The following is a 25,617-nucleotide window of genomic DNA, read 5'->3' on the forward strand; positions in this document are numbered from 1 at the left end:
ATCCCTTAGCTTAGATTTAGCAGCTTTAGCAGTGAAGTAGCAGATTGACTGAACCCCCCCTCCCTTAACAAGCCTGTAGAGAACCTAGTCTGGCCTTCAAGTAATGTCAACACATGAAAAGCCCTAGTTAGTTAGACTTTGGTTTAGGAAATATTCGCTACTGTAAATACATGGCAGGCTCATGCTGAGTCAACACAAACAGTCTAAGTTTGAGGTTTTTATACATTAACAAAATACATAGTAATTACTTATATATCAAATTTCTTCCAATAATTACCTCTAAATCCTACAAAATGGCCCTTAAACTAGAATTGAATTGCCTGTGTTGAGTATAAAACTACAGCTTGATAATTACTAGAAGATATTATTAAATACAATACTAAGCATTGTACTGTAATGAAGGGCACATGGTTTCCCGCACAGCTCTTGGTATTTGCCAACGGCCAAAATGCCATCATGAAGGACGACTTTTATTAATTTACTGCCCTCTTCCCTTTATATTATTAATCCTGTCTGAATGGGATTTTGTACGTCACTTATACTGTTAACAGCACATCCAGAGGAAGCGGTAATGCAGTACTTTGTGTTGGTATATGAAGAAAGAATGGACAAAGTTTATATGGACTGTCTACAGTTAGATACATATGTTGGACATTATACAGGTCATGGGACTATAACACGCTCAACAACTGTAAAAAAAAAAAAAAACGGTAGTATTGGCGCTTGTGAGGGCTACAAGCCTCAGAAACAAACACACATGCTAAAGGTTATGCTTTTTGTTTTACATCAGACATACACAGACACATTTATTTGAAACAGCTTTATTTTTTCTAGATTGAGTGCACACAATCTTGTTTAAAATATCTATTGTTAATTGTGTTGTGTGTAATCCTATTGTCAGTGTCTTGCAGCTCACCTTGCTCCATGGCAAAAGGCTGAGCTGATGAAAACCACCTGCCTTTATAGATGTGTCAGCTAATTGGACTACGCCATTCCTCTCAAACCCTGAGGGGTGTTTAAAGAGGCCACTCCATTTAAGCCACCCCTTTTTAGAGCCTCTTCCCCCTGCACGCAACAATGGACTGGCCAGTAGTGCTATAAGGCACTTTCACACCAAGTACTTTTACCAGGAATAGTTCCCAGGAACTTAGTTCCCCGGAAATCTTTAGTCCCGGAACTATCTAGTAGATCGCGTTCACACCGGAATCAGTCCCTGAGGGAGGATTACGCAAATGAAGCCGCTGACGTAACTTCTTCTTCTGCTTTGGGTTTACTGGCAGGCGGCAAACAACTTCAAGGTGTATACTGCCACCTGAAGTCCCCGGAGTTGGGGACTAGTAGTAGAAGCTGCTGGGACTCCCAGCAGCTTCTACTGAAGCCTTCCGAGATAATCACCAGAAGTGCCGACACCTCCTCATCTCCACCGCTCCCATGTTTTTTTTTGTGTTGCCATAAGTTAGTCTCTCTCCATTGGTGCGCTGGGCTAATACTAATGTTAATAATGCTAATGAGAGCAAATAAAATGGCGGCTTCACAAAACTTTTCTGAGTTTTACGGGGCGTGGTTTGCAATTCGCCCAGCCAATCAGAAATTGGAACCTTTTCCTCCCCAGGAAAGTACCACCTCTCTAGAAGGGACTGAAAAGGGGGGAAAAGGTTCCTGAAAAAAAGTTCTAGTTCCAGAACTTTTTGGTGTGAACGCAAAATCCCAGGAATTATCGGAACTATTCCTGGGAAAAGTACTCCGGTGTGAAAGCGCCTATAAATTCTTGCAGTGTGGAGATGAAGGGCGGTTATGTGAGTTGCTCTTGGGCAGAAGAACACACAGAATGTCACCCATTTTTGTGACGTTTTGTTAATCCCTTAATGCTAGATTGTGTCTGTTTATATCATTAACAATACTCCTTTTTGTTTAATCCTAATTGATTTTGTTATCCATCTTAAACTGTACATATATTGGGTAAATACAATCCTTGTTTTTTCCACCTCAACCTGCATTCCTGATCAAACATTTGGTACTATATTGACAAGCACACTGCTACAATGCTTCTTCTACTTCCAAAGCCTCCTCATCTATCAGCATTTGGATTTATGTTAAACTATAACAAATTATGCAAATAAGGCTGGGAAGTTCCAAACAAGTGTCACTGAACCACAAATCCAAAATAGTGCTTATTTGTGGTTTGCTGGCCTCTGAGGAGAATCATGTCCACAGAGTTAGACCTTGAGGTAATGTTGTCAAGAATGACCCTGAAAGATTGTGGCTGCATTCAGAGCGAAGGACACTTATCTACAATCTAGAGAAAAAGAGACAGGAAAGTTAACTGGAAAAAACTTAAAGATTACGTCGGCAGAAGGTTGGGATTTCTCATTAAACCAGTATTCTGTAGTTATCACGGCATTATCTTGATCTCTTATGTGCTAATATTAACTTAATTATTCAGAATCCTGTGGTACAAATGAAACACATTTTCATTACATTGTGATGAATTGTATTTTAGTTGAACTAATTCTTTAAAAGAAAAAACACATATTCTCAAATATGTCAGACCTGACTATGTAATGTTATAATTGAATCTCATTCAAATTTGCATGAAAAATGTAAATCGTCTCATCTTAAAGCGAGCATTTGGCCACAACATGAAAGACAGACGAGGAATACACTGGAACTAAATTGGTGCCAGCTCTACTTATAGCTGATGAACTTTATTATGCTTATATGGTGCGAGGATAAAACATATCTGAATTATTCACACGTGCATTAATGAACAGTTTGAGGCAGGACTATGAGGCTGAACCACTGAAGCACATGAGCTGGCAGCTGTATGAGGAGTGAGGAGGAAGTGGGTCAGTGTTAATATCCTCCGTTTACGTGCACCTGGGTTAAAAGCTGTTGCCATAGTTACTCTCAATGGTGGAGGGAGTTCTCAGAGCTATTACTTAAGACAAAGTACTCATACAGTACCACACTGTGAAAAAACCCTGTTACAAGTACGAGTCCTGTATTTACATCTCAGCTAAATAATAACGTGAAAGTACAATCAGAAAATTGTACTTTAAATAAAAATACACAACGCAGCAAAACCTGCTCTATAATATTATATATTATATAAGTAGATCTCTAGTGTACTACAACTGATGATTATTTTCATTATAGATTCATCTGCTGATATATTTAGTTTTATCCAACCTTTATTACAAACCTAAAATCAACGAAAGCAGCAAATCTTCATTACATGTGTGAAGATGGAACCATGAAATTGCCAATTCCTTTTCTGTAAATCGATCGATCAATAGTTCTTTTGAGTGTTTCTTATCAACCCCCACAGTTTAATGATGAACATAAAATACTTGTTCACTTCTCATTGGTTGGGGTCCATGCAGTCTAGCCTGGGGGTTCAACTCTCTGTGGGTCAGAGAAAGCCTCTCTTTGTGAGAGTATCCCCTCGCAGGACCTCTTCCCATGTCTTGGTGGGCTTGGAAAGGCCCGGGATGAAGGTCTCGCACTGCCAAATGACAGCTTCTCAGAGAGCGTCTCCCAAACCAAATCCCTTCCCGAGGCTGTAGACTCTAGTCAGAGTGGAGCACGACTCATGACATTTCCCTGTGTTTGATTTTTATATCTGCTGTTGTAATTTATTGTCTTCTGTTTGCGATTGTAGTAATGGGTTTTTTATTTGCATGTACCGTACAGCACTTTGGCTCGACCAAAAATCGTTTTTATAATGTGCTATATAAATAAAACCTGATTTGATTTGATTCTCTATCAAATCAAATCATCTGAGTTGTAAGTCACATGAGAAGTAAAATACATCAAATGTGTACTTTTGAAGTATATAAATGCACTTAAATACTCTGCACCACTCTTCATATAATCAGCACTGCATGAGCCCTGCTCGTGAGCCATGTATGAAAGCACCACTAAGACCAGATCAGAAGCTGGGAGTGGAAGAAAACATTCAAATGACAAAACGAGGGACAGGAAGTGAGCGAGAGAGGACGAGCTGACCGAGGAGAGCTCAGCCTCTCCTGTTTCTGGATCACATTGAGGACAGCCACTGAGGGAGAGAAGAGGGGAGGCAGTAACAGAGGAGGCTATTTCAGGCTTCGGATGACACCTTTCACAACCTCAAGAAGTGCACTTATAAAAGAGATGGCCTTCACTAACCGGCAAACTGTGGACGTACAGTGAGACCAGAAAGTCAACAAGTCCCTGGACATCAGTAACAGGTCACTGTGTGTCAGAAAGTCACAAGAGCGCTCACATATGCTTCTGAGGTTAATGAAATCAGGGTTTTCTTCCCCCTCCTCGTTTTCTTTGCTCTTTCTCAAGAAGGGAGGGGGTGACCCAGAAGATTGCTATTAATGCAACACCGTCCCAGGTCTTTCCATATTCATAACTGAAAGTGCTGATGTATAAAAAGCCGGAGAGGAAGAGAGAACTTTGAAGAGATGAGAGGTAATGAAAACAAATGAAAAGCAGGAGGAGGAGGGGAGAAGCTGTTTTGCTTTAGAGCTAATGAAGAGCAGTTTGAAGTGTGAGCTGGTCATTTGAACTTACATGTGGTTGGATCATTTGATGTATATACACTCAAAAGCAGCACGATTCATTAACACATGTTTTACAGGGAGAAGAAAGAGGGTTTTTTTAGATATTGGAATTTGTTGAAACTTATAAATAGGATTTTTTAAACTTTTTTACTTAATTTGAGAAGGAATAAGAGATAAAAACTAAATTATGGGTACAACATTTTACATGCATTTTTTATTTAAGCGTGTCTTTAAAAATGGCAGAAAATAAGTGCTGCAATATTTGTACAAAATCAAAGCTGATCCAAAAACATCTATTATATTCTGTCTCTGGTTGGTTTCAATAAGATAATGAAATCCCCAAATTGCCTTTTAAGTAAGAATCCTCCCCAATCTCTTAATGCCAGGACAGATCATACCCTAAATCCTGCTTTCAGCCCTCTCATACTCCCCCAGCTGTCCCAGCAGATGGTCCACGAGTCCACCCCCCTCCAAGCAGACACACACAGTAAACACACACATACCGACACACGCGCAGCATTCATGCCGACAGCTCCGACCCAGGTGACAGGAAGAGAAGGCAGGGGAGAGAGGGGCTGATGGTACAGGAAGAGAGTGAGGAGGAACAAGCTCCGCCGAGGGAACAGCAGACGGCTGACAGAAAACCAGGCAGCTCCTCCGACAACTCGGAGGAGCTTTGAAGTCACATTTCACCTAGTGTGCCTCCCTGACCCATTTTTGTACAACTCTTTGTGCCATCAAACACTCTGATCCTCGCTCTTGTGTTTTACTTCAAAACACAATCGCTCCATTGACTGTTCCCTCCCCGATCAATCTCCAGACTTCATAAACTAAAGATGACGTGCGTGTGACTCTCAAAGTCTCATTTCCGGACAGAAGCACAAGGAGTGTGTTGTCATTCGCCTGCTCCTCCTCTCTCCCCACCCGAGCACATGCTCACACACTTCCACAGCTCGCCCCTGACTTTGTCTAGTGAGCAGAGGTCGCGACCCCCCCCATTCACCGCAGATGGTGGCACAAAGACAGGCGGGGGGGCTGAAACGGACTCCTGATGGTGGACTTTCCTCTGTGAGGCTGCCGCACCCCGACCAGAGCCGTGCAGCTGCTGCAGGGACCCCGGTGATTCAGATAAACCTCCCCCCCAAAAAAAACCCAACCAAATGTCTGAGACTCGTAAACCCCACAAAAGCCTCACCAGGGATCTGGGATCAGCTAGCTAAACATACACAAGGAGAGACTCATAAACGTGGGAAGATAAACCCCGTCTGCCCGGCCAGAAACAAAACACGTCTCTCTGGTGACAGATCATTCATGTGTTATCTCTACATGACACCAGCCATCTCTTCAAAAACATCAAACTGGCTCTTGACTGAGAATAAGGCTAAACTTTCTTTTCTTTGTAGAGATTTCCACTGATATACTGTATAACAGGATGTTTTTAACCCTTAAATGGTTTCTGTAGCCTGGGGGACGTAACTTGGGTGTAATACATGTTTCATAATATATACAATTACAAAAACAGTTTCTCGGCAGATACAGAGTGTTGGTTTTTGAACTAAGGTCATGTATTCAAAGAAAACATGAAGTGTGTATTGTCATTTTAGCCTATATATATATTAGAAAATAGCAATTAATTGATTTTAAGAAATATTTATATGCCCATTTATACGGCGCATACACGCTACAACAGCCAAAGACATTTCCATTAGGAGAAACGCGCTGCACTTTCAAAAACGATATAAATATAGCAACAGAAATGTGCCAAAACATGTGCAAATGAAGAAACATCTTCACCAACTTGACAACACATACTCAGCATTTAAAAAACCTTTTCCAACTTGACAAAACATTAGCAGTGTTTACTAAAAGCGCTGCATAAAGAAACGCTGCAAATACAAAACAGTGTCAAAACAAACCGGAAACAGGGATACTAGAAAAGTGATGCACACAGCTGGAATCATAGTGCTTGTTGACGTTCTGGCAGTGGCGAACCGTGGCCATCACAACTGGACCTTCTGTAGACACACACCCCCCCCCCCCCTCCGCTGCATTATAATGTCCGTCTTTTCACTGAATTGTCGTCTTGAAAAGGGTACTCACAACAATTCCGCAACAACTTCATCTTCACCTGTTGCACTTGTCATTTCAACGTTAAAAACAATAAAACGGCATGAATTGCTTCGTCGCATTCTAGATCCTCTGTTAACTCTCGAGCCAGTTAACTAGCGGGCCTTCTAGAATACCCTGGAACCAAGGGAAACTCTGAAAGAACACGCCCATTGGCTACAAATCAACATATGATTGGTTGATCAAACTGTCAGTCCAAACGTACGCTCTCATTCGGTGCAACGGCCAGGGCCTTCTATCAAGGATGTAGAATACCTAGGTTGAAGGATATTCTACACAGAGACCCAGAACAAGATCTGATTGGTTGCTTTCTTTTCTAACAGAAAACCACTGAAATGCGTAGTGCATGGTCCGAGAAGGACAAACAAATCAACGTAACATTGTAATATTACAGATCAACAACACAGATACCATTCTCATTTATTCATTTTATATACATTTTATTTCTATAATTAAATCGATATTTTGTTTGTTTTATCTGAGTGTTCCAGGGTATTCTCTGAATACCTTGAAGGCCCTGACGGTTCACCACTGCGTTCTGGGCTTAGAAAGTTGGCCAAATGTCAATACAATTCATCAAAAATATACAGTTCTTTGGCTTATTTTTACAATGTGATTGCATGACGACGGTATTCCAGATCTGTTGTAAGCTAGCTAGCTAACGTAGTTATTTCAAATTGACTGACCAAACACTTACAATTATGAAAAGGCAAAAGGTGCCAACAGAGATAGTCCCTGAACCTCAACAAACCCTCAGGCCCCAGCTGTGTGCATTACTTTTTTGTCAGCCAATTAAAAATGAATATGAATGTAGGATAGATTTCAGGACTGTGTACCATGGGTGTATAATAAGAACTGGATACAGCGTGGAAGGCGGGGTCTCGTTCTTTCTTATGAGAGCTGCTCATTGGCGCATGAGGACAAAATGGGCCAACTTTTGAGCGAGCGAAACGTCACAGATTACCCGTCATCATGCCAGGCTGTCAGAGCAGAAGTCCCCGCATGTGCGCTCATAGAGCATGCGCAGTTGAGTTGCCCCTTAAGCCACGCCCCCGAGCTCCCGAGCTCCCACTCTCAGATGTGCGTTCATAATGCCGAGGAAAATAACTCTCATAACGTTATTAGCACATTTTACAACTTGAGGACCGAATGTTTTTAATAAGGGCTATACAAATGTTCATACTGGGTAGTTTATTTAGTTTAAAAAAAATTATCCAACGATTTACAGACCACTCTTTCCCCATGTAAGTCAATGGGAAAAAGTGTTTCCGGGCCCAGCAACCCATACGGAAGTGTAGTACCGCCGTCTGGCCACAACGAATATTTTCCTCAGAGTCCGGCGCACTTCCTGGGGGCTTGCTGTGTACCAAATAAACTGGCAACTGAGTGCTGCTGCTATACCTGCAGTTGTTTATCATCTGTCAATCATTTTCTAAATTGTATTTGACTCTTTTCGGATAGTTTATACACAAAACAATGAATCTAGAAAATAATCTTTGGATCCATCAATAATAAACATGTATATTTAATTCAGTACATTTGTTTTATGAAAATGTATAATGTTACTTCAATACAAATCACTGTAAGCTGCAGATCTTCCATTATCAATTCAACTAGTGTGTTTACATTTCAAACAACTTCAAACTTTAATCACATTTTCATGATTAAATAATACAAATAAACAGTTAAATCTTTGTATATTCTTGCAGTGTGCGTTACAGCAGGTACAAATATATGTGTGTAAATATACAAGTGCAAAACGTAGCTGTGAAGGGTTATGTATAATTGAGTGTTTAAGTATTTATAACCATGTGTTTGCTTATACATATTGATTTGAATATGGACTCATGGGAGGCAGGCCTCGAGCTAGAAGAGATCCAAATAAACAAATAAACCCAGACGCTTTCATCTGTTGTCATGTGACCAAGGCAATTATGTATCAAACTTAAGAGGCTTCAGAAGTAAGTGGACTTTTTTGAGGCTCCATTTTTTTTTTAATACTAACCTCAAAAGTAATGACTTTAAACATTGAAGATGTATACAATGTTTTGTGGATTTACGTCATATCAAACATCATTTTCACCAGATGAGCTCGAGCCCCACTTTGTGTTTGTTACAATTTGTTTTATATATTTACGTCACCCGTTGTCCTGGCAAGATTTGGTGGATTGATACTTGACCAATCACTGCAGACTGGCTGCTATCCCACTCACAACAACATACACAAACTAATACACAAACACACACACACACTACAACCAAAACAGTCTGCTCAGTGTGAAGACTTGTGCCATTCAGATGAAGTCTGGCAGAGATGGATGTGAGTCAGGTTTATAAACAGTGATGACAACTCAGGATCTGAGTGATGAATGTGATAAATGTCAGCGTGACGGATTCATTTCACAGCAGTTATTCAGAGCTGGGCGCAGACACCGACAACTATGACAGTGATGAATGCCAGGAGTTTGATTTGCGTAATTCTTATTCTGCATTAATGGGCTCGGTTCAACCAGAAAGCGCTGAGTCGGATGCTGTGCTGGTTATTCGTGTGACACTGAGACCCCGACAGGCTGCGTGTCATCTCTCCCAACAATCACTTCATTTGTCCACTCTGTTCAAAGATTTGTAATAAGGTAAATCTGCTGTAGTGTTTGATGAAAAGCTGTCCAATATTAGAGAACAAGTGATCATAAAGAGCAAAAACATATTTGTGTATGTAGTGTTTGAAAAACATGCTAAGCTGACCCTAATAAGCTATCGAGACAGCCTGGCAACTACTGTAGTATAACCTGTAGATATCTACAAATTATGAAAAGTGAAAGAAATGTACAATGTTTTCAGAGGAATATTTATGTGTTCTCTATGTCATTTTCTGCCACTAGGGGGCTCTCAACCAGAACAATAAGAAAAGAGGGAATTAGCTAGCACCGTAAAAGAGCGGATCATGAATTGTCAGATCAGTCAGCTTTTTACAGTCAGAACCATTGTTTCTGTTTTTGAAGATTTTTATGGTGAACCAAATTCTGGCTAGTTACGCTGATGCATATGTGTGGCTAAAGTTTGAAATTGTTTATTAAATGCACAACTGGAGTATAGTAGTGATAGTAGTTTTAAGTTTGATCTAATGTTTTTTTTTTGACATCAAAGAGGGTGATTGCAATTTTCTGTTGTTTTTCATTTCAATCAAACAGCTCAAACCTTACCCGATGAGTGGGTGAAAATCATAACATGTGTTTGCCTTAGAGCATGCACAAATGTCAATATAACTACTATGACTGTTTTTTTAAGTTTGAATGTGTTACATTTGGGGCAATTTAAATTGGTATCTCATCACTATTATCACGTAAACTATGAACTGACCGTGTGAAATGGTCCACCAGCGCTCCCACCAGCTCCCCCACTCGGTCCTGGTTGGAGCACAGCTCCCCTTGCTGCAGACACAGCAGGATGTCATCCTGGGAGGTCGTGTGCAGCGCCACCATCTGGTCAGCCCCGCTGGTCACACTCAGCCCTGTCAACTGTGGAGAGACACAGAGACAGATGAGGACACAACAACGACTCTGAAGAGAAGTCGAAGTACAGCTGAAAGGGGATCAATGTTAAACATCCCCCAGTCTTCATGCAGATTATGGTAATGGAGCTTCGATTGTTTTGGTGCTAATTTCTGTGCTGTTTCAGCACTCAGATGTCCGATGTAACAAATAGTGTTATGGCAGTTAAATGTTTTTCTGTTCAAATGTAATGTTTACTTCATCATATGTTTGAATGTGTTGCACTACATCAGCAAAATTGCACAAAAATATACAAGAACATAACAATTGTGTTATGTGTAAAGAAATACATTTATTGTTCATAGTTTAAGGACATTTTATACAACCTTAATAAAACACTGTACTTTAACGTTATTCCGAATGGAAGACTTAGGCACTTTTATTTTATGGAAATACCTAAATACTTCTTCTCCTCCTTCTGTGGACAGCACCTGATTGTTCTATCAGTTTGTGACCTGAGGGACATTTCAGCCTTCATGCCGAGTTACCCTTAATGCCTCTGTACAGAGAGTCTGGTGACACGGTGAGGGCAGAGCAGCTTCTTCTCTATCCTCTGCTTCTGACCTGGAAACAGTCGTATGGTTCACTGTGAGCAGCAGAGCTTAATGTCATCAGCTATCTTTAGCTGCTCGCTGCTGTTGCATACTGAATCTGATGCTTTTTAACCCTCTAGCACGCAGTGAGCTCTCTCTGAAACCACTGCTGGACGTCCAGCTGTGCTGCTGACTCATTGTGTAGGTGTGGTTGCTCTTTAGCCTTTATTGAGTATACATTGTACATACAGTAGAGAACAGATCTGTTCCATCTGACTACTGTTTCATATCAACTGCCAGTCAATGATTGTGACAGCAAAATGTTTGAGAAGGGTCAGGCAGTAGCTCAGTCCTTAGGGGCTTGGCTTGGGTACTTGATGGTCACTGCTGGATAGTCACCAGTTCAAATGGAAAATATATATAATAATAATAACTGAGTATAGCTGGAGAGGACACCCAACCCCCAAATTGCATGATCATTTGTGTATGTGTGTATTTAGGTTGTAGTGTGTACAGGTTTGTATCAACTCTTTACCAACAGAGTGCAAACTGAAATTCTCCTAGGGAATTCATAAAGTGTGTCTTTGATGCGCTACATGGTGCAGTAGTACCAGTGATACATCTATAAAAACAACCTACAATACGAAATGTGTTGAGCATATAACATACGAATTACACTTGTATTTATAGTAAACGTAACACTGGTTGGAAGCCCTACAATGCAATGCTCATACTTCTTGTATCCTGCTACAGAACATGCCTTATGATCGGGTGAGGATGCAGACTTTTTGTCAGGGCATGTATCTTAGCCTCAGTGTTTTATCATTATATCATGTATCTAGACTTCCTATTTCATTTTTTGCATCTTATTTTTAGCTGGGGCTAAATTCTATTTAACAAACAATGTTAACGCCCAACTCGATGAGCAACTCCTTCTCCCCCACCGCTGCCCAGGCCTAAATCTGGAAGTGAAATATCTGCCAAAAATCTATTTACAAATGTAATTTAACTTCATTGGTTTGAATTTACGGGAGTACTATTTTTGTGAATGAATGCTGCAGTTCCGAATATTTCTCTCCCCCCCCCCTGCCTGAAAGCCTCCATTTGAATCCTTTGTTTACTTCTGTGACATAATGACATCACTACGTAACACTCACGCTTATGTGATAGTCTAAGGGACAGGACATATCTAGGGGGTTGATCAATAAGGACTGAGCCGACCAGAGCAGACTGGGCTCTGGTTTCAGACAGAGGGTGAAAAGAGGTGCTGCAGCACAGGCAGTATGAGAACAATAAAGAGCTTTTTGAACATTAAAGCATGGAGACATGAAGAGACACTACATACTGATATGAACATCAGCAGGAGAGGACTCTTTAAAGTAGAGACACTACATACTGATATACACCTGAGCATCAGCAGGAGAGGACTCTTTAAAGTAGAGACACTACATACTGATATACACCTGAGCATCAGCAGGAGAGGACTCTTTAAAGTAGAGACACTACATACTGATATACACCTGAGCATCAGCAGGAGAGGACTCTTTAAAGTAGAGACACTACATACTGATATACACCTGAGCATCAGCAGGAGAGGACTCTTTAAAGTAGAGACACTACATACTGATATACACCTGAGCATCAGCAGGAGAGGACTCTTTAAAGTAGAGACACTACATACTGATATACACCTGAACATCAGCAGGAGAGGACTCTTTAAAGTAGAGACACTACATACTGATATACACCTGAACATCAGCAGGAGAGGACTCTTTAAAGTAGAGACACTACATACTGATATACACCTGAACATCAGCAGGAGAGGACTCTTTAAAGTAGAGACTCTACATACTGATATACACCTGAACATCAGCAGGAGAGTACTCTTTAAAGTAGAGACTCTACATACTGATATACACCTGAACATCAGCAGGAGAGGACTCTTTAAAGTAGAGACACTACATACTGATATACACCTGAGCATCAGCAGGAGAGGACTCTTTAAAGTAGAGACACTACATACTGATATACACCTGAGCATCAGCAGGAGAGGACTCTTTAAAGTAGAGACACTACATACTGATATACACCTGAGCATCAGCAGGAGAGGACTCTTTAAAGTAGAGACACTACATACTGATATACACCTGAACATCAGCAGGAGAGGACTCTTTAAAGTAGAGGCACTACATACTGATATACACCTGAGCATCAGCAGGAGAGGACTCTTTAAAGTAGAGACACTACATACTGATATACACCTGAGCATCAGCAGGAGAGGACTCTTTAAAGTAGAGACACTACATACTGATATACACCTGAACATCAGCAGAAGAGGACTCTTTAAAGTAGAGACACTACATACTGATATACACTTGAACATCAGCAGGAGAGGACTCTTTAAAGTAGAGACACTACATACTGATATACACCTGAACATCAGCAGGAGAGGACTCTTTAAAGTAGAGACACTACATACTGATATACACCTGAACATCAGCAGGAGAGGACTCTTTAAAGTAGAGACACTACATACTGATATACACCTGAACATCAGCAGGAGAGGACTCTTTAAAGTAGAGACACTACATACTGATATACACCTGAACATCAGCAGGAGAGGACTCTTTAAAGTAGAGACACTACATACTGATATACACCTGAGCATCAGCAGGAGAGGACTCTTTAAAGTAGAGACACTACATACTGATATACACCTGAACATCAGCAGGAGAGGACTCTTTAAAGTAGAGACACTACATACTGATATACACCTGAACATCAGCAGGAGAGGACTCTTTAAAGTAGAGACACTACATACTGATATACACCTGAACATCAGCAGGAGAGGACTCTTTAAAGTAGAGACACGACATACTGATATACACCTGAACATCAGCAGGAGAGGACTCTTTAAAGTAGAGACACTACATACTGATATACACCTGAACATCAGCAGAAGAGGACTCTTTAAAGTAGAGACACTACATACTGATATACACCTGAACATCAGCAGGAGAGGACTCTTTAAAGTAGAGACACTACATACTAGGGGTGTAACGGTTCACAAACATTTCGGTTCGGTACGTACCTCGGTTTTTTGGTCACGGTTCGGTTCGGTACGTTTTCGGTACAGCAGATTTTTTTTTCACAAAACAAAACATATATATATATATTTTTTTTATTATTATTAAACTGTGAATAATGTATTCACTCAAATAAATACAAAATATAATAAAATAAACATTAAGGTGCAGCATTTCGATGAACTGAAATAATCTGTATTTGAACTTTACTGTAGGCTACTAGTACTCACAAAACATAAACTATTAGTTTTGGGTTTTTAATTATTATTAAACTGTGAATATTCACTCAAATAAATACAAAATATAATAAAATAAACATTAAGGTGCAGCTTTTCGATGAACTGAAATAATCTGTATTTGAACTGTACTGTACTAGTTCCTAAGCAGCCAGCTTAACATTATGACTTGCTTAGTACATACTGATATACACCTGAACATCAGCAGGAGAGGACTCTTTAAAGTAGAGACACTACATACTGATATACACCTGAACATCAGCAGGAGAGGACTCTTTAAAGTAGAGACACTACATACTGATATACACCTGAACATCAGCAGGAGACGACTCTTTAAAGTAGAGACACTACATACTGATATACACCTGAACATCAGCAGGAGAGGACTCTTTAAAGTAGAGACACTACATACTGATATACACCTGAACATCAGCAGGAGAGGACTCTTTAAAGTAGAGACACTACATACTGATATACACCTGAGCATCAGCAGGAGAGGACTCTTTAAAGTAGAGACACTACATACTGATATACACCTGAGCATCAGCAGGAGAGGACTCTTTAAAGTAGAGACACTACATACTGATATACACCTGAACATCAGCAGGAGAGGACTCTTTAAAGTAGAGACACTACATACTGATATACACCTGAACATCAGCAGGAGAGGACTCTTTAAAGTAGAGACACTACATACTGATATACACCTGAACATCAGCAGAAGAGGACTCTTTAAAGTAGAGACACTACATACTGATATACACTTGAACATCAGCAGGAGAGGACTCTTTAAAGTAGAGACACTACATACTGATATACACCTGAACATCAGCAGGAGAGGACTCTTTAAAGTAGAGACACTACATACTGATATACACCTGAACATCAGCAGGAGAGGACTCTTTAAAGTAGAGACACTACATACTGATATACATCTGAACATCAGCAGGAGAGGACTCTTTAAAGTAGAGACACTACATACTGATATACACCTGAACATCAGCAGGAGAGGACTCTTTAAAGTAGAGACAATACATACTGATATACACCTGAGCATCAGCAGGAGAGGACTCTTTAAAGTAGAGACACTACATACTGATATACACCTGAACATCAGCAGGAGAGGACTCTTTAAAGTAGAGACACTACATACTGATATACACCTGAACATCAGCAGGAGAGGACTCTTTAAAGTAGAGACACTACATACTGATATACACCTGAACATCAGCAGGAGAGGACTCTTTAAAGTAGAGACACTACATAATGATATACACCTGAACATCAGCAGGAGAGGACTCTTTAAAGTAGAGACACTACATACTGATATACACCTGAACATCAGCAGGAGAGGACTCTTTAAAGTAGAGACACTACATACTGATATACACCTGAACATCAGCAGGAGACGACTCTTTAAAGTAGAGACACTACATACTGATATACACCTGAACATCAGCAGGAGAGGACTCTTTAAAGTAGAGACACTACATACTGATATACACCTGAACATCAGCAGGAGAGGACTCTTTAAAGTAGAGACACTACATACTGATATACACCTGAACATCAGCAGGAGACGACTCTTTAAAGTAGAGACACTACATACTGATATACACCTGAACATCAGCAGGAGAGGACTCTTTAAAGTAGAGACACTACATACTGATATACACCTGAACATCAGCAGGAGAGGACTCTTTAAAGTAGAGACACTACATACTGATATACACCTGAGCATCAGCAGGAGAGGACTCTTTAAAGTAGAGACACTACATACTGATATACACCTGAGCATCAGCAGGAGAGGACTCTTTAAAGTAGAGACACTACATACTGATATACACCTGAACATCAGCAGAAGAGGACTCTTTAAAGTAGAGACACTACATACTGATATACACTTGAACATCAGCAGGAGAGGACTCTTTAAAGTAGAGACACTACATACTGATATACACCTGAACATCAGCAGGAGAGGACTCTTTAAAGTAGAGACAATACATACTGATATACACCTGAGCATCAGCAGGAGAGGACTCTTTAAAGTAGAGACACTACATACTGATATACACCTGAACATCAGCAGGAGAGGACTCTTTAAAGTAGAGACACTACATACTGATATACACCTGAACATCAGCAGGAGAGGACTCTTTAAAGTAGAGACACTACATACTGATATACACCTGAACATCAGCAGGAGAGGACTCTTTAAAGTAGAGACACTACATACTGATATACACCTGAACATCAGCAGGAGAGGACTCTTTAAGTAGAGACACTACATACTGATATACACCTGAACATCAGCAGGAGACGACTCTTTAAAGTAGAGACACTACATACTGATATACACCTGAACATCAGCAGGAGAGGACTCTTTAAAGTAGAGACACTACATACTGATATACACCTGAACATCAGCAGGAGAGGACTCTTTAAAGTAGAGACACTACATACTGATATACACCTGAACATCAGCAGGAGAGGACTCTTTAAAGTAGAGACACTACATACTGATATACACCTGAACATCAGCAGGAGACGACTCTTTAAAGTAGAGACACTACATACTGATATACACCTGAACATCAGCAGGAGAGGACTCTTTAAAGTAGAGACACTACATACTGATATACACCTGAACATCAGCAGGAGAGGACTCTTTAAAGTAGAGACACTACATACTGATATACACCTGAACATCAGCAGGAGAGGACTCTTTAAAGTAGAGACACTACATACTGATATACACCTGAACATCAGCAGAAGAGGACTCTTTAAAGTAGAGACACTACATACTGATATACACTTGAACATCAGCAGGAGAGGACTCTTTAAAGTAGAGACACTACATACTGATATACACCTGAACATCAGCAGGAGAGGACTCTTTAAAGTAGAGACACTACATACTGATATACACCTGAACATCAGCAGGAGAGGACTCTTTAAAGTAGAGACACTACATACTGATATACATCTGAACATCAGCAGGAGAGGACTCTTTAAAGTAGAGACACTACATACTGATATACACCTGAACATCAGCAGGAGAGGACTCTTTAAAGTAGAGACAATACATACTGATATACACCTGAACATCAGCAGGAGAGGACTCTTTAAAGTAGAGGACACTACATACTGATATACACCTGAACATCAGCAGGAGAGGACTCTTTAAAGTAGAGACACTACATACTGATATACACCTGAACATCAGCAGGAGAGGACTCTTTAAAGTAGAGGACACTACATACTGATATACCACCTGAACATCAGCAGGAGAGGACTCTTTAAAGTAGAGACACTACATACTGATATACACCTTGAACATCAGCAGGAGAGGAACTCTTTAAAGTAGAGACACTACATACTGATATACACCTGAACATCCAGCAGGAGAGGACTCTTTAAAGTAGAGACACTACATACTGATATACACCTGAACATCAGCAGGAGAGGACTCTTTAAAGTAGAGACACTACATACTGATATACACCTGAACATCAGCAGGAGAGGACTCTTTAAGTAGAGACACTACTACTGATATACACCTGAACATCAGAGAGAGGACTCTTAAAGTAGAGACACCACTCATACTGATATACACCTGAACATCCAGGCAGAGAGAGGACTCTTTAAAGTAGAGACACTACATACTGATATACACCGGAACATCAGCAGGAGAGGACTCTTTAAAGTAGAGACACTACATACGGATATACACCTGAACATCAGCAGGAGAGGACTCTTTAAAGTAGAGACACTACATACTGATATACACCTGAACATCAGCAGGAGAGGACTCTTTAAAGTAGAGACACTAAACATACTGATATACACCTGAACATCAGCAGGAGAGGACTCTTTAAAGTAGAGACACTACATACTGATATACACCTGAACATCAAGCAGGAGAGGACTCTTTAAAGTAGAGACACTACATCTGATATACACCTGAACATCAGCAGGAGAGGACTCTTTAAAGTAGAGACACTACATACTGATATACACCTGACATCAGCAGGAGAGGACTCTTTAAAGTAGAGACACGACAATACTGATATATCACCTGAACATCAGCAGGAGAAGACTCTTTAAAGTAGAGACACTACATACTGATATACAGCTGAACATCAGCAGGAGAGGACTCTTTAAAGTAGAGACACTACATACTGATATACACCTGAACATCAGCAGGAGAGGACTCTTTAAAGTAGAGACACTACATACTGATATACACCTGAACATCAGCAGGAGAGGACTCTTTAAAGTAGAGACACTACATACTGATATACACCTGAGCATCAGCAGGAGAGGACTCTTTAAAGTAGAGACACTACATACTGATATACACCTGAAGCATCAGCAGGAGAGGACTCTTTAAAGTAGAGACACTACATACTGATATACACCTGAACATCAGCAGGAGAGGACTCTTTAAAGTAGAGACACTACATACTGATATACACCTTGAACATCAGCAGGAGAGGACTCTTTAAAGTAGAGACACTACATACTGATATACACCTGAACATCAGCAGGAGAGGACTCTTTAAAGTAGAGACACTACATACTGATATACACCTGAACATCAGCAGGAGAGGACTCTTTAAAGAGGAGACACTACATACTGATATACACCTGAACATCAGCAGGAGAGGACTCTTTAAAGTAGAGACACTACATACTGATATACACTTGAACATCAGCAGGAGAGGACTCTTTAAAGTAGAGACACTACATACTGATATACACCTGAAACATCAGCAGGAGAGGGACTCTTTAAAGTAGAGACACTACATACTGATATACACCTGAACATCAGCAGGAGAGGACTCTTTAAAGTAGAGACACTACATACTGATATACATCTGAACATCAGCAGGAGAGGACTCTTTAAAGTAGAGACACTACATACTGATATACACTCTGAACATCAGCAGGACAGGACTCTTTAAAGGAGAGACACTACATACTGATATACACCTGAGCATCAGCAGGAGAGGACTCTTTCAAGTAGAGACACTACATACTGATATACACCTGAACATCAGCAGGAGAGGACTCTTTAAAGTAGAGACACTACATACTGATATACACCTGAACATCAGCAGGAGAGGACTCTTTAAAGTAGAGACACTACATACTGATATACACCTGAACATCAGCAGGAGAGGACTCTTTAAAGTAGAGACACTACATACTGATATACACCTGAACATCAGCAGGAGAGGACTCTTTAAAGTAGAGACACTACATACTGATATACACCTGAACATCAGCAGGAGAGGACTCTTTAAAGTAGAGACACTACATACTGATATACACCTGAACATCAGCAGGAGAGGACTCTTTAAAGTAGAGACACTACATACTGATATACACCTGAACATCAGCAGGAGAGGACTCTTTAAAGTAGAGACACTACATACTGATATACACCTGAACATCAGCAGGAGAGTACTCTTAAAGTAGAGACACTACATACTGATATACACCTGAACATCAGCAGGAGAGGACTCTTTAAAGTAGAGACACTACATACTGATATACACCTGAACATCAGCAGGAGAGTACTCTTTAAAGTAGAGACACTACACACTGATATACACCTGAACATCAGCAGGAGAGGACTCTTTAAAGTAGAGACACTACATACTGATATACACCTGAGCATCAGCAGGAGAGGACTCTTTAAAGTAGAGACACTACATACTGATATACACCTGAACATCAGCAGGAGAGGACTCTTTAAAGTAGAGACCCTACATACTGATATACACCTGAACATCAGCAGGAGAGGACTCTTTAAAGTAGAGACACTACATACTGATATACACCTGAGCATCAGCAGGAGAGGACTCTTTAAAGTAGAGACCCTACATACTGATATACACCTGAACATCAGCAGGAGAGGACTCTTTAAAGTAGAGACCCTACATACTGATATACACCTGAAGCATCAGCAGGAGAGGACTCTTTAAAGTAGAGACACTACATACTGATATACACCTGAACATCAGCAGGAGAGGACTCTTTAAAGTAGAGACCCTACATACTGATATACACCTGAGCATCAGCAGGAGAGGACTCTTTAAAGTAGAGACACTACATACTGATATACACCTGAGCATCAGCAGGAGAGGACTCTTTAAAGTAGAGACACTACACACTGATGTGAACCTGAAAATGAGCAGAATACCTTTAAGAATGTTCAGGTGCATGAATGTGGGAGAGCGTGCATGCGAGTACTCACAATGTCTAAGGGAAGCCTCTTCAGAACCTTGAACTGTTTTTTCGGCTCTAATTTGTACACACACTTGTCTGTGATGAGCAGTCCTCGGTCCGTGCTTTTGTTGAATCTATTCACCTGAGAGACGGAAAATGACAGAAGAGGTTTTTATTTATTTATTAACTTTTGCAACTTATAGGATCTTTTTACTGTCACTTCAAACACTTGTTGGTTTTCCCTTGGAGCAACAAACGAGCGACACACCAAACAAAACAAATGCAGATAAAAGACAAAGGCTCTTGGGGCTTGTCAGTGTTGGTGGTTGTTTTATTTTCCTCTATCAAAGCCTTCATATCGTCAAATATACTTTGTCTAAAGCTTTTTAGAGTTTCTCTACAATCCCTGATAATAGAAATATGGCCTTTACTATCCACAGAGATTTGATAAGAGTTCATCTTGAGGCGAAATAATAAGCAAGGCCTCACCCGACTCCATTAAGTTGAGTCGAAAAGCTTTTAAAAGAAAATTGTAGGAGTGAATTATAGTTCCTGATCAATCCTCGGATTATGTTTTAAAATCTCATGTCTTTATACTCCTGTCTGAGAGGGTTGCATGCAACGCTAGCACATGAACTCTCGAGCGGCACAAAAGAGAAGAAGGGGAGCGAGTGGGTGGAAGACGGAGAACATGCAAGTGAGAAGCCATCAAAGCTAAAAAGAAGCAACAAAAGAAAGAAACACATTTTCATTTCAGCGTTTTCTTTTCCCCACGTTCTGTACCTTCCGACAGAAGCCAGAGAAGAGGACCTGGTTGTACTCGTCTCTGTTCCTCAGCTCCTTGGAAACTCTGATGAAGGCGGCGCTGGTCTGAGGGCAGTCTCGCACCTGCAGGATTGAAAGACCTCGTGTTATTAACAGAAGCCACTAGCTACAGCAGGAATGTGTCTCGTCGTTAAAACTGCGTGACCCCTCTCAGCCTCTTGTATGGCTTTAATGCGCTAAGCAGCAGATCAAAGCTGGTGGCCTCGGGCTGCTGTTAGCAGACAGCAGGGCAGCTGATGCTGGAGCTCAACTCCATGAGGAGAATTAGAGTCAGGGGCTGCTGGTCTCAAAGCGTGTCATGGTCTCCCTTCGTCACAATAATGTCTCCACTTCCTGTGACCAATTATACTAAGGAACTAGTACTGTTCAGCTAAAGTATTGGAGGTTCTTTGGCCTACGTCCTTTAGTACCAGTGAAGGGACTCTTAATGCTACGAATACTGACTACAATGATACTTTATTGTGCCTCCAGATTTGAGACACAGTTTGGGGAAGATCCTTTCGTGTTTGGGTCTGGATCATCGTTGTGTAGGAGTCAGCCTCTTCTCTCAGTTCTCTCTCTCCTGCCTAATTGCTTCAGACAACAAATGATGCGTCTACCAATGCTATACAAAACAACGATAAGGGAAGAAGCTGCTTAAACGTCTGTGCTTTGCTGGAACATTAGGTTTTTTAAACTGACAATAACTGCTCATATAGCCAAAATATTTCAAAAAGAACTATGGTGATGTATTTTTCACCCACAACTTCTAAAATGAGCTTGGAATAATGAAACAAACTTGTTGACTTTTGGTCTTTTGGTGGAGGGTTTCTGAGAATACATGACAATACCTTAATTTGTCTGCTCTCAGCATTTAATCTAAAGCAGCAGCAGCCGCACACAGGTCACGATCCAGGCCGACTGCATGCTGGATTATATGCACTCCTCTATAGGTCTTTGTGGAATGAACAACAATGTGGTGAAGCTGGAGCCCTGAAGGAGGCTGGGAGTCACGGGCTGTCTGACAAACTGACTCTGGAGTGGCTCCCTGAAGGCGTCTCTCCAGCCTCTGGCCACCAAACATCTCAGATTAGCCGTTAAATGATCTGACCGTGGGATTGGTTAAAGGAGGGCTGTGTTCACACCATGCTCCTTTAGTGACGCTGCGAGGCTCGTCGTCACATGCACCGTATACATTAACACAGATGGTTTTCTGTGATTCAGTACACTGCTGCTCATTCAAGTCTTATTTACTGTGATGAACTCAATCCAATGGATTTTCCCAGTTGTTATCATAAAAGGAATGAGCATGTTGTTGTGTTGCTTCATAATAAATGAGGTTAGAAAACTCTGAGAAAACACACTCAAACACACAATCAAACTTCTGTTGAATAAATATTAGATTACAATCTTTTTAAAAATAGCATTAAACTAGAACTAACTTTTTGCAGTGTATTTATAATTGTTCTATCTTTTTGTCCGACCAAAGCAAAACAAATTCTCCATTTCAATTAGTAGTTCAACCATGGATTGCAAAGACTGCAAAGATATTCCACTTAAATTATAACGTTGTGTGCATAGTTAATTTTCAGAAACTCATATTCTTATTGTACTTTCTTGTATTTTTGTATATTTCTTGTCATTTATGTCCATGCAAAAACCAAGGCCCAAGCTGCGGCCAAATGAAATGATGCAATGGTTCATGTAAATCAATGGCTTACTGACTCACAGCTATATCTGAATGTTAAGAAGACACTCTGTATGTTTTTTAGCAAGACCAACACTGTATCACACTGTGAACCCAAGGTCGATGTGTCTGGGGAGGTCATTCAAACAGTTACACATTTCAAATAGGCATTATCCTTGACACTACTCTATCCTTCAAAAAACAAGTGAGAAAGGTAACGCAAATAACTAAATACAATCTAGCAAACTTTAGATATATAAGGAACTGTTTGACAACACCTGTAGCAAAACTCTACATGACTGCCATGATCCTTCTCCACCTAACATACTGTATGAGCAGCTGGACCCAGGCGAATAGCACAACATGAAGGCCTATCCTGTCACTTCACAAACAAACTCTCAAAGTGTTGGACAGAAAACCTAAGATATACCACCATTGCAAAATCCTGGACAAACATAACCTGCTCAGCTGGGGAAATATTTTAAAACACACTGATGCATGTCTCATTTTTAAGATTCTAAACGGCAAGGCACCCCCCCCACCGCTCTGCACTTTTATACAGCAGAACCATTCAAACAGCAGAACCACAAGGTCTGCCCTAAGAGGGGACTGTGTAGTCCCTCATAGGTCCAGTTCCTTTGGCAAACAGTGTTTCTCTGTGAGGGCACCAACACTCTGGAACACAATACCAATACAGATAAGGAATAACACCTCCTATCATACATTTAACCGCAATCATAAGAACTGGCTTTTAAGCTATCAAAAATGTGAACACTTTAACTGTATCAAGGTATGATGATATTTCATCTGTTTGCATGTGTGTTTGTTCCTCTCTATTGTTGTACTGCTATTTATGTATTGTTGTCTGCTGTACTCTATTTAATTATGTTTTTATTTCTCTAGTCTTGTTGTGGTCATTTAACATCTTGCCAAGGACAACAGTTGAAAATTAGCCCGCTGGCTAATACTGGCTCATTTACAGCAATGTGGATTAATGCCCTGTCCTTTAAATAAATAAACAAACAAACAAAAAAAAATGTTTGCAATGTTTTTTTTTTACAGTAGTTCTAGATTTGTTGCTTTGTTACAACTTCATTCCTTTAACTGTGTGTTTATAGTGTGTTTATGTATGCAGTCACTATGCACTATAACAGACCAAAGCACAATCCTTGTGTCTCAGGGTTTCCCACACAGACTTTACTTGAGCGGGCCGCCCAGGTATATTAACGGCCGGCAAAGTATATTTCTCGACCCATTTAGGTTTTTTTTGTTTCGTTTTTTTGTATCCGTCCACGAGCACGACGCCATCTGCGATCGATTAACTAGTGGACAATGATCCCTCCCTCGCGATAATTTAACAGGCATTTAAAGGGATACAATCCTGAAAATGATTGAATGTTTGGTAGTTGTGAGCACGTTAGAAGTTGTTTAAAGGGGACCTATCATGCAAAATGCACTTTTGTACGTCTTTTATACATGAATATGTGTCCCCGGTGTGTCAGGGAACTCACCAAGTGTCAAAAAACACAACCCTCTCTCTTTTCCTCCATACCCAAATCTCTAAAAACGGGGCTGCAACGGATCTGATACAGACTGATACAGATTTGAAATTGTTCTGACGTCAGAAACGGGGTGCTCCGCCTATATGGGCAACTCTTCACCTATCAGGGGAATGAGAGGTTGCGTGTCATGTTAACAGCATGGTAACAGCATGGTAACATGATGCTCGTGCCTCGCCCCCCTCCTTTGCAGGGGGGCGAGGCACGAGCATCATGTGGTCAGCTGCAGCTCATTTGCCACAGAATCAGCCCTTGCAAATACAGGGCTGTAATAGAGCAAATAGAGCTAAATGAGGCATGGCTAAAATGCAGGATCTGTTTGGTATTTTGAAAAAAAGACTTCACAGACATGTTTTATATAGGTATGGCCCTACAATATATTATTCAGATATAGCATGATAGGTCCACTTTAAGTGATTAATGAAAAAAATACAAATACAAATATTGATGTATGATGATTTAATTGCAGTTTTTTGGGGCGTGTACATTTTTGCCACGATGGTGTCGAAAGGATGAAAATTCGAAGAGGGCACAGGGGATATTTCAGATCTGTGGGAAACACTGCATCTGTATACCTTCTTGGCAATAAACCTGATTCTGACTGCTTTGTGTGATGTAAGCCACTTAAGATTCACTTTTTATATCTATTTCTGGAGATGTAATGATATCCACGGCCTTCTTTATCAATTAGAATTGGCTCACGTGCCATCAAATGACTTCAGCATGACGCTGTGGTCATGTGACAATATGTGGTGATATAATGATGATTATAACCCTCGACCCTTTCTTAGCTCACGTGATGACGCCTGGAGAGGCTCCACTCACTGATCATGGGATTCAATTGAAAGCACCACATCGTTGTACTTAATGTTTCTTAACATTTGTTTACATTGTTTTAAAGTGGATTTAAGTTATCTACACAGCTGTTGCATTACTTCTTCTTATGTTACAATATCTGTATTATGAGCTAAACAAAGAGGACAACATTGGAAAACTGTAGTTTAACTGTTAGTTAAATGTAAAAGTAACTGTTGCAGTCAATGATCTTTTATAAATATTTTTGATACGGCAACACATAAAATAAAACATGTACTTCTATGAAAATAATGTTTTCTTTTCATTTTTTGTATGTTGTTTTTGTTCCACTGAAGGTGACTTTTTTGATTGATTTGATTTCTACCTTCATACTTGAAATCATTGTGTGTATGTTGCAGAGCTTGTTTATCATGAGGTTTGTAGTTATTTCC

At 40.4% G+C, this 25,617-nt stretch overlaps 1 protein-coding gene across 3 annotated transcripts in view; it reads right to left on the reverse strand.

Moving 5' to 3' along the window:
- The window catches only part of myo1g (myosin IG), a 68,416-nt gene that overhangs the window by 11,399 nt on the left and 31,400 nt on the right, over positions 1-25,617 (reverse strand). For all 3 annotated transcript variants that reach the window (XM_034236004.1, XM_034236003.1, XM_034236005.1), the window contains 3 exons: positions 21,104-21,208; positions 20,349-20,462; positions 10,038-10,195 (listed from right to left, as the gene is read on the reverse strand). In XM_034236004.1, the coding sequence (XP_034091895.1) occupies positions 10,038-10,195; positions 20,349-20,462; positions 21,104-21,208 (377 nt within the window). The remainder of the gene's footprint in view (positions 1-10,037; positions 10,196-20,348; positions 20,463-21,103; positions 21,209-25,617) is intronic.

The sequence above is a fragment of the Gymnodraco acuticeps genome, unplaced genomic scaffold (genome assembly GCF_902827175.1).
Source record: "Gymnodraco acuticeps unplaced genomic scaffold, fGymAcu1.1, whole genome shotgun sequence".
NCBI classification, from domain to species: Eukaryota; Metazoa; Chordata; class Actinopteri; order Perciformes; family Bathydraconidae; genus Gymnodraco; species Gymnodraco acuticeps.